At 43.2% G+C, this 17,781-nt stretch overlaps 1 protein-coding gene across 1 annotated transcript in view; it reads right to left on the reverse strand.

Moving 5' to 3' along the window:
- Nucleotides 1–642: 642 nt before the first annotated feature.
- The window catches only part of LOC124035350 (WD repeat-containing protein 93-like), a 42,082-nt gene continuing 24,943 nt past the window's right edge, over nucleotides 643–17,781 (reverse strand). The window contains exons 5-8 of the mRNA XM_046348815.1: nucleotides 12,210–12,435; nucleotides 9,685–9,745; nucleotides 6,207–6,363; nucleotides 643–803 (exon numbers count right to left, since the gene is read on the reverse strand). Coding sequence (XP_046204771.1) covers nucleotides 643–803; nucleotides 6,207–6,363; nucleotides 9,685–9,745; nucleotides 12,210–12,435 — 605 coding nt within the window. The remainder of the gene's footprint in view (nucleotides 804–6,206; nucleotides 6,364–9,684; nucleotides 9,746–12,209; nucleotides 12,436–17,781) is intronic.

Raw genomic sequence — 17,781 nt, forward strand, 5'->3', positions numbered from 1 at the left:
TTACGTTCTGTCATAACATGTTATTTTTAGACACCAGGTATCCTATGGAAAGGGAGAAGGGCCTCAGTCTGGGACGAGTCAACAGGACGGCCGTGAGTTGGGAGGAGTGAGGGATTTGGGCCGAGGTCAGATTATGAGAAAGAACAGGCATTTCAAAGTCCTGTCCAGCAACAGAGATGTTTTGGCTGTCCAGATGTGCAAGGAGGAGACTCAGCATAGAGGAAGGGTAAATTCCAAAGTGCTTGTTTAAATACGTTTTTGTCTGTTCAGCTGTCTGACCCATTGGGTGAATACCTTGGTTTGAGCTTTTCCTACCGTTAGTTTGTACCGTTTATTTAGAACCGAACACAGTATTAAATGTCGGTTGTTTCACACTGATGTCATCAACTCTGTTTCAGGCAACTAGTGTTTAACAGAACAAACAATCAGAGATTCATTTTGACGCGTGTCTGATGGAGTCCAAACTGATCTGGAAAGACAACATATTATTGTGATAATGGCGTTTAGCTGTAGGTACAGTAATAATAGCAGTTGGACTGACAGTTGTTCCTGCACCTAGAAAGGCTAAATAAATCCGTTCTAAACAGAGCTGAGCCTGTAAACAAACCTTGTTGGAAATAGAGGTTGCATGTTTCCTCCAAGTTAGAGGTGCCTGTCCCTGATTGGCCCTGGGGTGATGATGCTCTGCCGACATATTCGTGTCGTACGGCTTGGACGACCGCAGCATCTCGGAGACGGAACACAAAGAGTCGACTCCTCTGTCCTCCTCCTCCTCCCCACTGTCAGACCGGGACGCTGATCACCTGGGGGGAAGGAATTGCTTAATATCCCACCATTAAAACTGAATTGAGTTATTTTATATAATAGTTAAAGGCTATGTTGATATCCTGTAGGTCAGTAACTACCAGCAACATTACTATCTACCAGCAACATTACTAACTACCAGAGCTGTTACTATCTACCAGCAACATTACTAACTACCAGCAACATTACTAACTACCAGCAACATTACTAACTACCAGCAACATTACTAACAACCAGCAACTTTACTAACTACCAGCAACTTTACTAACTACCACCAACATTACTATCTACCAGCAACATTACTAACTACCAGCAACATTACTATCTACCAGAGCCGTTACTATCTACCAGAGCGGTTACTATCTACCAGCAACATTACTATCTACCAGAGCCGTTACTATCTACCAGCAACATTACTATCTACCAGAGCCGTTACTATCTACCAGCAACATTACTATCTACCAGCAACATTACTATCTACCAGCAACATTACTATCTACCAGAGCCGTAACTATCTACCAGAGCCGTTACTATCTACCAGCAACATTACTATCTACCAGCAACATTACTATGTACCAGCAACATTACTAACTACCAGCAACATTACTATCTACCAGCAACATTACTAACTACCAGCAACATTACTAACTACCAGCAACATTACTATGTACCAGCAACATTACTAACTACCAGCAACATTACTATCTACCAGCAACATTACTAACTACCAGCAACATTACTATGTACCAGCAACATTACTAACAACCAGCAACATTACTATCTACCAGCAACATTACTATCTACCAGCAACATTACTATCTACCAGCAACATTAATCAAATCAAATCAAATTTTATTTGTCACATACACATGGTTAGCAGATGTTAATGCGAGTGTAGCGAAATGCTTGTGCTTCTAGTTCCGACAATGCAGTGATAACCAACAAGTAATCTAACTAACAATTCCAAAACTACTGTCTTATACACAGTGTAAGGGGATAAGGAATATGTACATAAGGATATATGAATGAGTGATGGTACAGAGCAGCATACAGTAGATGGTATCGAGTACAGTATATACATATGAGATGAGTGTGTAGACAAAGTAAACAAAGTGGCATAGTTAAAGTGGCTAGTGATACATGTGTTACATAAGGATGCAGTCGATGATGTAGAGTACAGTATATACATATGCATATGAGATGAATAATGTAGGGTAAGTAACATTATATAAGGTAGCATTGTTTAAAGTGGCTAGTGATATATTACTATCTATATTACTATCTACCAGCAACATTACTATGTACCAGCAACATTACTATGTACCAGCAACATTACTATCTACCAGCAACATTACTATCTACCAGCAACATTACTATCTACCACCAACATTGCTAACTACCAGCAACATTACTATCTACCAGAGCCGTTACTATCTACCAGCAACATTACTATCTACCAGCAACATTACTATGTACCAGCAACATTACTAACTACCAGCAACATTACTATCTACCAGCAATATTACTATCTACCAGAGCCGTTACTATCTACCAGCAACATTACTATCTACCAGCAACATTACTATGTACCAGCAACATTACTAACTACCAGCAACATTACTATCTACCAGCAACATTACTATCTACCAGAGCTGTTATTATCTACCAGCAACATTACTATCTACCAGCAACATTACTATGTACCAGCAACATTACTATGTACCAGCAACATTACTATCTACCAGCAACATTACTATCTACCACCAACATTACTATCTACCACCAACATTACTATCTACCACCAACATTGCTAACTACCAGCAACATTACTATCTACCAGAGCCGTTACTATCTACCAGCAACATTACTATCTACCAGCAACATTACTATGTACCAGCAACATTACTATCTACCAGCAACATTACTATCTACCAGCAACATTACTATCTACCAGAGCCGTTACTATCTACCAGCAACATTACTATCTACCAGCAACATTACTATGTACCAGCAACATTACTATGTACCAGCAACATTACTATCTACCAGCAACATTACTATCTACCACCAACATTACTATCTACCACCAACATTGCTAACTACCAGCAACATTACTATCTACCAGAGCCTTTACTATCTACCACCAACATTGCTAACTACCAGCAACATTACTATGTACCAGTAACATTACTATGTACCAGCAACATTGCTATCTACCAGCAGCATTACTATCTACCAGAGCCGTTACTATATACCAGCAACATTACTAACTACCAGCAACATTACTATCTACCAGAGATGTTACTATCTACCAGAGCTGTTACTATCTACCAGAGCTGTTACTATCTACCAGCAACATTACTAACTACCAGAGCTGTTACTATCTACCAGAGCCATTACTATCTACCAGCAACATTACTATCTACCAGAGCTGTTACTATCCAGCAGCAACAATACTATCTACCAGAGCCGTTACTATCTACCAGCAACATTACTATCTACCAGAGCTGTTACTATGTACCAGCAACATTACTAACTACCAGCAACATTACTATCTACCAGCAACATTACTATCTACCAGAGCTGTTACTATGTACCAGCAACATTGCTATCTACCAGCAACATTACTATCTACCAGCAACATTATTATCTACCAGAGCTGTTACTATCTACCAGCAACATTACTAACTACCAGAGCTGTTACTATCTACCAGAGCCGTTACTATCTACCAGCAACATTACTAACTACCAGAGCCGTTACTATGTACCAGCAACATTACTAACTACCAGAGCCGTTACTATCTACCAGCAACATTACTATGTACCAGAGCCGTTACTATCTACCAGAGCCGTTACTATCTACCAGCAACATTACTATCTACCAGCAACATTACTATCTACCAGCAACATTACTATCTACCAGCAACATTACTAACTACCAGCAACATTACTATCTACCAGCAACATTACTATGTACCAGCAACATTACTAACTACCAGCAACATTACTATCTACCACCAACATTACTATCTACCAGCAACATTACTAACTACCAGCAACATTACTATCTACCAGAGCCGTTACTATCTACCAGCAACATTACTATCTACCAGAGCTGTTACTATCCAGCAGCAACAATACTATCTACCAGAGCCGTTACTATCTACCAGCAACATTACTATCTACCAGAGCCGTTACTATCTACCAGCAACATTACTAACTACCAGCAACATTACTATCTACCAGCAACATTACTAACTACCAGCAACATTACCAACTACCAGCAACATTACTAACTACCAGAGCCGTTACTATCTACCAGCAACGTTACTAACTACCAGCAACATTACTATCTACCAGCAACATTACTATCTACCAGCAACATTACTATCTACCAGAGCCGTTACTATCTACCAGCAACATTACTATCTACCAGCAACATTACTATGTACCAGCAACATTACTATGTACCAGCAACATTACTATCTACCAGCAACAATACTAACTACAGAGCCACTACTAACTACCAGCAACATGACTATCTACCACCAACATTGCTAACTATCAGCAACATTACTACCTACAGAGCCACTACTAACTACCAGCAACATTACTAACTAGCAGCAACATTACTAACTACAGAGCCACTACTAACTACCAGCAACATTATTGAGCCACTACAAACTACCAGCAACATTACTAACTACAGAGCCACTACTAACTACCAGCAACATTACTATCTACCAGCAACATTACTATCTACCACCAACATTACTATCTACCAGCAACATTACTAACTACCAGCAACATTACTATGTACCAGCAACATTACTATGTACCAGCAACATTACTATGTACCAGCAACATTACTATCTACCAGCAACATTACTATCTACCACCAACATTACTATCTACCAGCAACATTACTAACTACCAGCAACATTACTATCTACCAGCAACATTACTATCTACCAGAGCCGTTACTATCTACCAGCAACATTACTATCTACCAGAGGCGTTACTATCTACCAGCAACATTACTATCTACCAGAGCCGTTACTATCTACCAGCAACATTACTATCTACCAGAGCTGTTACTATCCAGCAGCAACAATACTATCTACCAGAGCCGTTACTATCTACCAGCAACATTACTATCTACCAGAGCCGTTACTATCTACCAGCAACATTACTAACTACCAGCAACATTACTATCTACCAGCAACATTACTAACTACCAGCAACATTACTAACTACCAGCAACATTACTAACTACCAGAGCCGTTACTATCTACCAGCAACGTTACTAACTACCAGCAACATTACTATCTACCAGCAACATTACTATCTACCAGCAACATTACTAACTACCAGCAACATTACTATCTACCAGAGCCGTTACTATCTACCAGCAACATTACTATCTACCAGAGCCGTTACTATCTACCACCAACATTGCTAACTACCAGCAACAATACTAACTACAGAGCCACTACTAACTACCAGCAACATGACTATCTACCACCAACATTGCTAACTATCAGCAACATTACTATCTACAGAGCCACTACTAACTACCAGCAACATTACTAACTAGCAGCAACATTACTAACTACAGAGCCACTACTAACTACCAGCAACATTATTGAGCCACTACAAACTACCAGCAACATTACTAACTACAGAGCCACTACTAACTACCAGCAACATTACTAACTACAGAGCCACTACTAACAACCAGCAACATTACTAACTACAGAGCCATTACTATCTACCAGCAACATTACTAACTACCAGCAACATTACTATCTACCAGCAACATTACTAACAACCAGAAACATTACTAACTACCAGCAACATTACTAACTACCAGAGCCGTTACTATCTACCAGCAACATTACTAACTACCAGCAACATTACTATCTACCAGCAACATTACTAACAACCAGAAACATTACTAACTACCAGCAACATTACTAACAACCAGCAACATTACTAACTACCAGTCACATTACTATCTACCAGCAACATTACTAACTACCAGCAACATTACTAACTACCAGCAACATTACTTACTACCATAACTGATCATATTGTTGCAAAGAGTTCTGGGATATTAGAATCCTGTTGTCTTAAAGTTTGTCATCCTCAACTCAGCACTAAACTAAATCCAGAAATAATCTAGATTAAAATATGTATAAAATATTACATTACATTACATTTAAGTCATTTATGCTTTCAAGATACACTATTGGCCATTGTTCCAGAACCTCTTATGAACAGAGGCTTCAGAACCATGCAACACAAACGTTGGTTTAGTATAATTGGTCCATGTCATATAAATCTAAGCAGAGTATGAAATTAAATGTTTATCTTTTTTATCTTGCAAGACGTTCCAGTACCTGGTATGAGCAGAGACTGCTGTGTGGGGTCCAGTAGAAACACAGGATTCCAGGGATTGGCCAGGAGATGAGTGTCTGGGAGGGAGAAGCAGCACACTACTCTCCTGTCTACCATGTCTTGGAGGAGGATCTTCCCATTCCTCTGCATGATCAGAGCCTGTTAACCAGGGACCATCAGAAACATGATCAGAGCCTGTTAACCAGGGACCATCAGAAACATGATCAGAGCCTGTTAACCAGGGACTATCAGAAACATGATCAGAGCCTGTTAACCAGGGACCATCAGAAACATGATCAGAGCCTGTTAACCAGGGACCATCAGAAACATGATCAGAGCCTGTTAACCAGGGACCATCAGAAACATGATCAGAGCCTGTTAACCAGGGACTATCAGAAACATGATCAGAGCCTGTTAACCAGGGACTATCAGAAACATGATCAGAGCCTGTTAACCAGGGACCATCAGAAACATGATCAGAGCCTGTTAACCAGGGACCGTCAGAAACATGATCAGAGCCTGTTAACCAGGGACCATCAGAAACATGATCAGAGCCTGTTAACCAGGGACCGTCAGAAACATGATCAGAGCCTGTTAACCAGGGACCATCAGAAACATGATCAGAGCCTGTTAACCAGGGACTATCAGAAACATGATCAGAGCCTGTTAACCAGGGACTATCAGAAACATGATCAGAGCCTGTTAACCAGGGACTATCAGAAACATGATCAGAGCCTGTTAACCAGGGACTATCAGAAACATGATCAGAGCCTGTTAACCAGGGACTATCAGAAACATGATCAGAGCCTGTTAACCAGGGACCATCAGAAACATGATCAGAGCCTGTTAACCAGGGACTATCAGAAACATGATCAGAGCCTGTTAACCAGGGACCGTCAGAAACATGATCAGAGCCTGTTAACCAGGGACTATCAGAAACATGATCAGAGCCTGTTAACCAGGGACCATCAGAAACATGATCAGAGCCTGTTAACCAGGGACTATCAGAAACATGATCAGAGCCTGTTAACCAGGGACCATCAGAAACATGATCAGAGCCTGTTAACCAGGGACTATCAGAAACATGATCAGAGCCTGTTAACCAGGGACCATCAGAAACATGATCAGAGCCTGTTAACCAGGGACCGTCAGAAACATGATCAGAGCCTGTTAACCAGGGACCATCAGAAACATGATCAGAGCCTGTTAACCAGGGACTATCAGAAACATGATCAGAGCCTGTTAACCAGGGACCATCAGAAACATGATCAGAGCCTGTTAACCAGGGACCATCAGAAACATGATCAGAGCCTGTTAACCAGGGACTATCAGAAACATGATCAGAGCCTGTTAACCAGGGACTATCAGAAACATGATCAGAGCCTGTTAACCAGGGACTATCAGAAACATGATCAGAGCCTGTTAACCAGGGACTATCAGAAACATGATCAGAGCCTGTTAACCAGGGACCATCAGAAACATGATCAGAGCCTGTTAACCAGGGACTATCAGAAACATGATCAGAGCCTGTTAACCAGGGACCGTCAGAAACATGATCAGAGCCTGTTAACCAGGGACTATCAGAAACATGATCAGAGCCTGTTAACCAGGGACCATCAGAAACATGATCAGAGCCTGTTAACCAGGGACTATCAGAAACATGATCAGAGCCTGTTAACCAGGGACTATCAGAAACATGATCAGAGCCTGTTAACCAGGGACCATCAGAAACATGATCAGAGCCTGTTAACCAGGGACCATCAGAAACATGATCAGAGCCTGTTAACCAGGGACTATCAGAAACATGATCAGAGCCTGTTAACCAGGGACTATCAGAAACATGATCAGAGCCTGTTAACCAGGGACCATCAGAAACATGATCAGAGCCTGTTAACCAGGGACCATCAGAAACATGATCAGAGCCTGTTAACCAGGGACTATCAGAAACATGATCAGAGCCTGTTAACCAGGGACCGTCAGAAACATGATCAGAGCCTGTTAACCAGGGACTATCAGAAACATGATCAGAGCCTGTTAACCAGGGACCATCAGAAACATGATCAGAGCCTGTTAACCAGGGACTATCAGAAACATGATCAGAGCCTGTTAACCAGGGACCATCAGAAACATGATCAGAGCCTGTTAACCAGGGACTATCAGAAACATGATCAGAGCCTGTTAACCAGGGACCATCAGAAACATGATCAGAGCCTGTTAACCAGGGACTATCAGAAACATGATCAGAGCCTGTTAACCAGGGACCATCAGAAACAACAGCAGAGTCAGATCATGTCAGATAGAGAAATGTATTTAAGTGTCACTCCACAATGATCCAAACCCCAGATGTTTTGTCTCCACATTGTGGACCACTAACAGGGAGTTATGAGACTGTAAAAAGTTGCTTCAGTTCCATATCAGGAGATTATTCTAGAAGATGCAGAATAAGTGGACCGATTAGGACACGTACCCATTAAGCCCACTTCAAATTCTGGATAACAAAATTATCATAAATCATTCTGCTGTTGAAATGCAACTTAATTACTTAAAAATCATACAATGTGATTTTCTGGATTTTTGTTTTAGATTCCGTCTCTGACAGATGAAGTGTACCTATGATAAAAATTACAGACCTCTACATGCTTTGTAAGTAGGAAAACCTGCAAAATGGTCAGTGTATCAAATACTTGTTCTCCCCACTGTAGTCTACACATTGACTCTGTACCGGTACCCCCTGTATATAGCCTCCCCATTGACTCTGTACCGGTACCCCCTGTATATAACCTCCCCATTGACTCTGTACCGGTACCCCCTGTATATAGCCTCCACATTGACTCTGTACCGGTACCCCCTGTATATAGCCTCCACATTGACTCTGTACCGTAATACCCTGTATATAGCCTCCACATTGACTCTGTACCGGTACCCCCTGTATATAGCCTCCACATTGACTCTGTACCGGTACGCCCTGTATATAGCCTCCACATTGACTCTGTACCGGTACCCCCTGTATATAGCCTCCACATTGACTCGGTACCGGTACCCCCTGTATATAGCCTCCACATTGACTCTGTACCAGTACCCCCTGTATATAGCCTCCACATTGACTCTGTACTCTGAATTCTCCTAAGATAGGAGTCGTACGATAAGATAACTAAGATAGGAGTAGTAAGAGAAGATAGGAGTAGTGATGGTCTGTCATGGATAGACGACAGTGAAACAGAGAAACACACTAGTCCAGCATCACAACATCTAATGAGACTCAGAGATGGACCTGGTGGCCAGAGAGAGTAATACTGTAGCTCAGGTGGTAGAGCATGGCGCTTGTAACGCCAGGGTAGTGGGTTCGATCCCCGGGACCACCCATACGTAGAATGTATGCACACATGACTGTAAGTCGCTTTGGATAAAAGCGTCTGCTAAATGGCATATATTATTATATTATATATATAATAATATCATAACATGATAAAGCTGGTTTACCAGGCGCTGGAGGAACGGAACAGCAGCAGTCACCACAGAGAAACAGCCTGGATCTGATGGTCTGAAAGGAGAGACAGGAAGTTATAGAGGGAGAGGAAACAGCCTGGATCTGATGGTCTGAAAGGAGAGACAGGAAGTTATAGAGGGAGAGGAAACAGCCTGGATCTGATGGTCTGAAAGGAGAGACAGGAAGTTATAGAGGGAGAGGAAACAGCCTGGATCTGATGGTCTGAAAGGAGAGACAGGAAGTTATAGAGGGAGGAGAAACAGCCTGGATCTGATGGTCTGAAAGGAGAGACAGGAAGTTATAGAGGGAGAGGAAACAGCCTGGATCTGATAGATAGTAGACAGGAAGTTATAGAGGGAGGAGAAACAGCCTGGATCTGATGGTCTGACAGGAGAGACAGGAAGTTATAGAGGGAGAGGAAACAGCCTGGATCTGATGGTCTGACAGGAGAGACAGGAAGTTATAGAGGGAGGAGAAACAGCCTGGATCTGATGGTCTGAAAGGAGAGACAGGAAGTTATAGAGGGAGAGGAAACAGCCTGGATCTGATAGATAGTAGACAGGAAGTTATAGAGGGAGGAGAAACAGCCTGGATCTGATGGTCTGACAGGAGAGACAGGAAGTTATAGAGGGAGAGGAAACAGCCTGGATCTGATGGTCTGAAAGGAGAGACAGGAAGTTATAGAGGGAGGAGAAACAGCCTGGATCTGATGGTCTGAAAGGAGAGACAGGAAGTTATAGAGGGAGGAGAAACAGCCTGGATCTGATGGTCTGACAGATAGTAGACAGGAAGTTATAGAGGGAGGGGAAACAGCCTGGATCTGATGGTCTGAAAGGAGAGACAGGAAGTTATAGAGGGAGGAGAAACAGCCTGGATCTGATGGTCTGACAGATAGTAGACAGGAAGTTATAGAGGGAGGGGAAACAGCCTGGATCTGATGGTCTGAAAGGAGAGACAGGAAGTTATAGAGGGAGGAGAAACAGCCTGGATCTGATGGTCTGACAGGAGAGACAGGAAGTTATAGAGGGAGAGGAAACAGCCTGGATCTGATGGTCTGAAAGGAGAGACAGGAAGTTATAGAGGGAGGAGAAACAGCCTGGATCTGATGGTCTGACAGGAGAGACAGGAAGTTATAGAGGGAGAGGAAACAGCCTGGATCTGATGGTCTGAAAGGAGAGACAGGAAGTTATAGAGGGAGAGGAAACAGCCTGGATCTGATGGTCTGACAGGAGAGACAGGAAGTTATAGAGGGAGGAGAAACAGCCTGGATCTGATGGTCTGACAGATAGTAGACAGGAAGTTATAGAGGGAGGGGAAACAGCCTGGATCTGATGGTCTGAAAGGAGAGACAGGAAGTTATAGAGGGAGGAGAAACAGCCTGGATCTGATGGTCTGACAGGAGAGACAGGAAGTTATAGAGGGAGAGGAAACAGCCTGGATCTGATGGTCTGAAAGGAGAGACAGGAAGTTATAGAGGGAGGAGAAACAGCCTGGATCTGATGGTCTGACAGGAGAGACAGGAAGTTATAGAGGGAGAGGAAACAGCCTGGATCTGATGGTCTGAAAGGAGAGACAGGAAGTTATAGAGGGAGAGGAAACAGCCTGGATCTGATGGTCTGACAGGAGAGACAGGAAGTTATAGAGGGAGGGGAAACAGCCTGGATCTGATGGTCTGACAGATAGTAGACAGGAAGTTATAAAGGGAGGGGAAACAGCCTGGATCTGATGGTCTGAAAGGAGAGACAGGAAGTTATAGAGGGAGAGGAAACAGCCTGGATCTGATGGTCTGAAAGGAGAGACAGGAAGTTATAGAGGGAGAGGAAACAGCCTGGATCTGATGGTCTGACAGGAGAGACAGGAAGTTATAGAGGGAGGAGAAACAGCATGGATCTGATGGTCTGAAAGGAGAGACAGGAAGTTATAGAGGGAGGGGAAACAGCCTGGATCTGATGGTCTGACAGGAGAGAAAGGAAGTTATAGAGGGAGGGGAAACAGCCTGGATCTGATGGTCTGAAAGATAGTAGACAGGAAGTTATAGAGGGAGGAGAAACAGCCTGGATCTGATGGTCTGACAGGAGAGACAGGAAGTTATAGAGGGAGGGGAAACAGCCTGGATCTGATGGTCTGAAAGATAGTAGACAGGAAGTTATAGAGGGAGGAGAAACAGCCTGGATCTGATGGTCTGAAAGATAGTAGACAGGAAGTTATAGAGGGAGGAGAAACAGCCTGGATCTGATGGTCTGACAGGAGAGACAGGAAGTTATAGAGGGAGGGGAAACAGCCTGGATCTGATGGTCTGACAGGAGAGACAGGAAGTTATAGAGGGAGGGGAAACAGCCTGGATCTGATGGTCTGACAGGAAGTTATAGAGGGAGGAGAAACAGCCTGGATCTGATGGTCTGAAACATATTAGACAGGAAGTTATAGAGCTCTGCATCATGTTTCTATCAATGCTTATGTAATGTAACTTGGTATGGGTTATTCAAGTTAACCTTGTGTAGAACAGAATACTGTAAACCTTTCTGATAGTTGTGTGACATTATGAGAGTCCAGTCCTCTTCCTGCGTCGACTCGATGACATGCTCCACTCTTACAGGTGACCAGTAGATGGACCTGTGTGCTGCTGTGGTTCGGACCCTGGCTGTGTAGGGCATCCTCAGTAGCCGTACTAGGCCAGTAATCCACAAATATTATGCTGCTGAACACGCTGTCTGCTTCCACTGAGACAACAGACAGAGGAAGACCTACATAATGGAGGAGAGAGATGAGAGACTTACTGTACTGAGACAACAGACAGAAGAAGACCTACATGATGGAGGAGAGAGATGAGAGACTTACTGTACTGAGACAACAGACAGAGGAAGACCTACATGATGGAGGAGAGAGATGAGAGACTTACTGTACTGAGACAACAGACAGAGGAAGACCTACATGATGGAGGAGAGAGATGAGAGACTTACTGTACTGAGACAACAGACAGAGGAAGACCTACATGATGGAGGAGAGAGATGAGAGACTTACTGTACTGAGACAACAGACAGAGGAAGACCTACATGATGGAGGAGAGAGATGAGAGACTTACTGTACTGAGACAACAGACAGAAGAAGACCTACATAATGGAGGAGAGAGATGAGAGACTTACTGCACTGAGACAACAGACAGAAGAAGACCTACATGATGGAGGAGAGAGATGAGAGACTTACTGTACTGAGACAACAGACAGAAGAAGACCTACATGATGGAGGAGAGAGATGAGAGACTTACTGTACTGAGACAACAGACAGAAGAAGACCTACATGATGGAGGAGAGAGATGAGAGACTTACTGTACTGAGACAACAGACAGAGGAAGACCTACATGATGGAGGAGAGAGATGAGAGACTTACTGTACTGAGACAACAGACAGAAGAAGACCTACATGATGGAGGAGAGAGATGAGAGACTTACTGTACTGAGACAACAGACAGAAGAAGACCTACATAATGGAGGAGAGAGATGAGAGACTTACTGTACTGAGACAACAGACAGAAGAAGACCTACATGATGGAGGAGAGAGATGAGAGACTTACTGTACTGAGACAACAGACAGAAGAAGACCTACATAATGGAGGAGAGAGATGAGAGACTTACTGTACTGAGACAACAGACAGAAGAAGACCTACATAATGGAGGAGAGAGATGAGAGACTTACTGTACTGAGACAACAGACAGAAGAAGACCTACATAATGGAGGAGAGAGATGAGAGACTTACTGTACTGAGACAACAGACAGAGGAAGACCTACATAATGGAGGAGAGAGATGAGAGACTTACTGTACTGAGACAACAGACAGAGGAAGACCTACATGATGGAGGAGAGAGATGAGAGACTTACTGTACTGAGACAACAGACAGAGGAAGACCTACATAATGGAGGAGAGAGATGAGAGACTTACTGTACTGAGACAACAGACAGAGGAAGACCTACATAATGGAGGAGAGAGATGAGAGACTTACTGTACTGAGACAACAGACAGAAGAAGACCTACATAATGGAGGAGAGAGATGAGAGACTTACTGTACTGAGACAACAGACAGAAGAAGACCTACATGATGGAGGAGAGAGATGAGAGACTTACTGTACTGAGACAACAGACAGAAGAAGACCTACATAATGGAGGAGAGAGATGAGAGACTTACTGTACTGAGACAACAGACAGAGGAAGACCTACATAATGGAGGAGAGAGATGAGAGACTTACTGTACTGAGACAACAGACAGAAGAAGACCTACATAATGGAGGAGAGAGATGAGAGACTTACTGTACTGAGACAACAGACAGAAGAAGACCTACATGATGGAGGAGAGAGATGAGAGACTTACTGTACTGAGACAACAGACAGAAGAAGACCTACATAATGGAGGAGAGAGATGAGAGACTTACTGTATTGAGACAACAGACAGAGGAAGACCTACATGATGGAGGAGAGAGATGAGAGACTTACTGTACTGAGACAACAGACAGAGGAAGACCTACATGATGGAGGAGAGAGATGAGAGACTTACTGTACTGAGACAACAGACAGAGGAAGACCTACATGATGGAGGAGAGAGATGAGAGACTTACTGTACTGAGACAACAGACAGAAGAAGACCTACATAATGGAGGAGAGAGATGAGAGACTTACTGTACTGAGACAACAGACAGAAGAAGACCTACATGATGGAGGAGAGAGATGAGAGACTTACTGTACTGAGACAACAGACAGAGGAAGACCTACATGATGGAGGAGAGAGATGAGAGACTTACTGTACTGAGACAACAGACAGAAGAAGACCTACATGATGGAGGAGAGAGATGAGAGACTTACTGTACTGAGACAACAGACAGAAGACCTACATAATGGAGGAGAGAGATGAGAGACTTACTGTACTGAGACAACAGACAGAAGAAGACCTACATGATGGAGGAGAGAGATGAGAGACTTACTGTACTGAGACAACAGACAGAAGAAGACCTACATAATGGAGGAGAGAGATGAGAGACTTACTGTACTGAGACAACAGACAGAAGAAGACCTACATAATGGAGGAGAGAGATGAGAGACTTACTGTACTGAGACAACAGACAGAAGAAGACCTACATAATGGAGGAGAGAGATGAGAGACTTACTGTACTGAGACAACAGACAGAGGAAGACCTACATAATGGAGGAGAGAGATGAGAGACTTACTGTACTGAGACAACAGACAGAGGAAGACCTACATGATGGAGGAGAGAGATGAGAGACTTACTGTACTGAGACAACAGACAGAGGAAGACCTACATAATGGAGGAGAGAGATGAGAGACTTACTGTACTGAGACAACAGACAGAGGAAGACCTACATAATGGAGGAGAGAGATGAGAGACTTACTGTACTGAGACAACAGACAGAAGAAGACCTACATAATGGAGGAGAGAGATGAGAGACTTACTGTACTGAGACAACAGACAGAAGAAGACCTACATGATGGAGGAGAGAGATGAGAGACTTACTGTACTGAGACAACAGACAGAAGAAGACCTACATAATGGAGGAGAGAGATGAGAGACTTACTGTACTGAGACAACAGACAGAGGAAGACCTACATAATGGAGGAGAGAGATGAGAGACTTACTGTACTGAGACAACAGACAGAAGAAGACCTACATAATGGAGGAGAGAGATGAGAGACTTACTGTACTGAGACAACAGACAGAAGAAGACCTACATGATGGAGGAGAGAGATGAGAGACTTACTGTACTGAGACAACAGACAGAAGAAGACCTACATGATGGAGGAGAGAGATGAGAGACTTACTGTACTGAGACAACAGACAGAAGAAGACCTACATAATGGAGGAGAGAGATGAGAGACTTACTGTACTGAGACAACAGACAGAAGAAGACCTACATAATGGAGGAGAGAGATGAGAGACTTACTGTACTGAGACAACAGACAGAGGAAGACCTACATAATGGAGGAGAGAGATGAGAGACTTACTGTACTGAGACAACAGACAGAAGAAGACCTACATAATGGAGGAGAGAGATGAGAGACTTACTGTACTGAGACAACAGACAGAAGAAGACCTACATGATGGAGGAGAGAGATGAGAGACTTACTGTACTGAGACAACAGACAGAAGAAGACCTACATAATGGAGGAGAGAGATGAGAGACTTACTGTACTGAGACAACAGACAGAGGAAGACCTACATAATGGAGGAGAGAGATGAGAGACTTACTGTACTGAGACAACAGACAGAAGAAGACCTACATAATGGAGGAGAGAGATGAGAGACTTACTGTACTGAGACAACAGACAGAAGAAGACCTACATGATGGAGGAGAGAGATGAGAGACTTACTGTACTGAGACAACAGACAGAAGAAGACCTACATGATGGAGGAGAGAGATGAGAGACTTACTGTACTGAGACAACAGACAGAGGAAGACCTACATAATGGAGGAGAGAGATGAGAGACTTACTGTACTGAGACAACAGACAGAGGAAGACCTACATAATGGAGGAGAGAGATGAGAGACTTACTGTACTGAGACAACAGACAGAGGAAGACCTACATAATGGAGGAGAGAGATGAGAGACTTACTGTACTGAGACAACAGACAGAAGAAGACCTACATGATGGAGGAGAGAGATGAGAGACTTACTGTACTGAGACAACAGACAGAAGAAGACCTACATGATGGAGGAGAGAGATGAGACTTACTGTACTGAGACAACAGACAGAAGAAGACCTACATAATGGAGGAGAGAGATGAGAGACTTACTGTACTGAGACAACAGACAGAGGAAGACCTACATGATGGAGGAGAGAGATGAGAGACTTACTGTACTGAGACAACAGACAGAGGAAGACCTACATGATGGAGGAGAGAGATGAGAGACTTACTGTACTGAGACAACAGACAGAGGAAGACCTACATGATGGAGGAGAGAGATGAGAGACTTACTGTACTGAGACAACAGACAGAAGAAGACCTACATAATGGAGGAGAGAGATGAGAGACTTACTGTACTGAGACAACAGACAGAAGAAGACCTACATGATGGAGGAGAGAGATGAGAGACTTACTGTACTGAGACAACAGACAGAAGAAGACCTACATAATGGAGGAGAGAGATGAGAGACTTACTGTACTGAGACAACAGACAGAAGAAGACCTACATGATGGAGGAGAGAGATGAGAGACTTACTGTACTGAGACAACAGACAGAAGAAGACCTACATAATGGAGGAGAGAGATGAGAGACTTACTGTACTGAGACAACAGACAGAGGAAACCTACATAATGGAGGAGAGAGATGAGAGACTTACTGTACTGAGACAACAGACAGAAGAAGACCTACATAATGGAGGAGAGAGATGAGAGACTTACTGTACTGAGACAACAGACAGAGGAAGACCTACATGATGGAGGAGAGAGATGAGAGACTTACTGTACTGAGACAACAGACAGAGGAAGACCTACATGATGGAGGAGAGAGATGAGAGACTTACTGTACTGAGACAACAGACAGAGGAAGACCTACATGATGGAGGAGAGAGATGAGAGACTTACTGTACTGAGACAACAGACAGAAGAAGACCTACATAATGGAGGAGAGAGATGAGAGACTTACTGTACTGAGACAACAGACAGAAGAAGACCTACATGATGGAGGAGAGAGATGAGAGACTTACTGTACTGAGACAACAGACAGAAGAAGACCTACATGATGGAGGAGAGAGATGAGAGACTTACTGTACTGAGACAACAGACAGAAGAAGACCTACATGATGGAGGAGAGAGATGAGAGACTTACTGTACTGAGACAACAGACAGAAGAAGACCTACATAATGGAGGAGAGAGATGAGAGACTTACTGTACTGAGACAACAGACAGAAGAAGACCTACATAATGGAGGAGAGAGATGAGAGACTTACTGTACTGAGACAACAGACAGAAGAAGACCTACATAATGGAGGAGAGAGATGAGAGACTTACTGTACTGAGACAACAGACAGAAGAAGACCTACATGATGGAGGAGAGAGATGAGAGACTTACTGTACTGAGACA

This window comes from Oncorhynchus gorbuscha, linkage group LG05 (assembly GCF_021184085.1).
Source record: "Oncorhynchus gorbuscha isolate QuinsamMale2020 ecotype Even-year linkage group LG05, OgorEven_v1.0, whole genome shotgun sequence".
Lineage (NCBI taxonomy): Eukaryota > Metazoa > Chordata > Actinopteri > Salmoniformes > Salmonidae > Oncorhynchus > Oncorhynchus gorbuscha.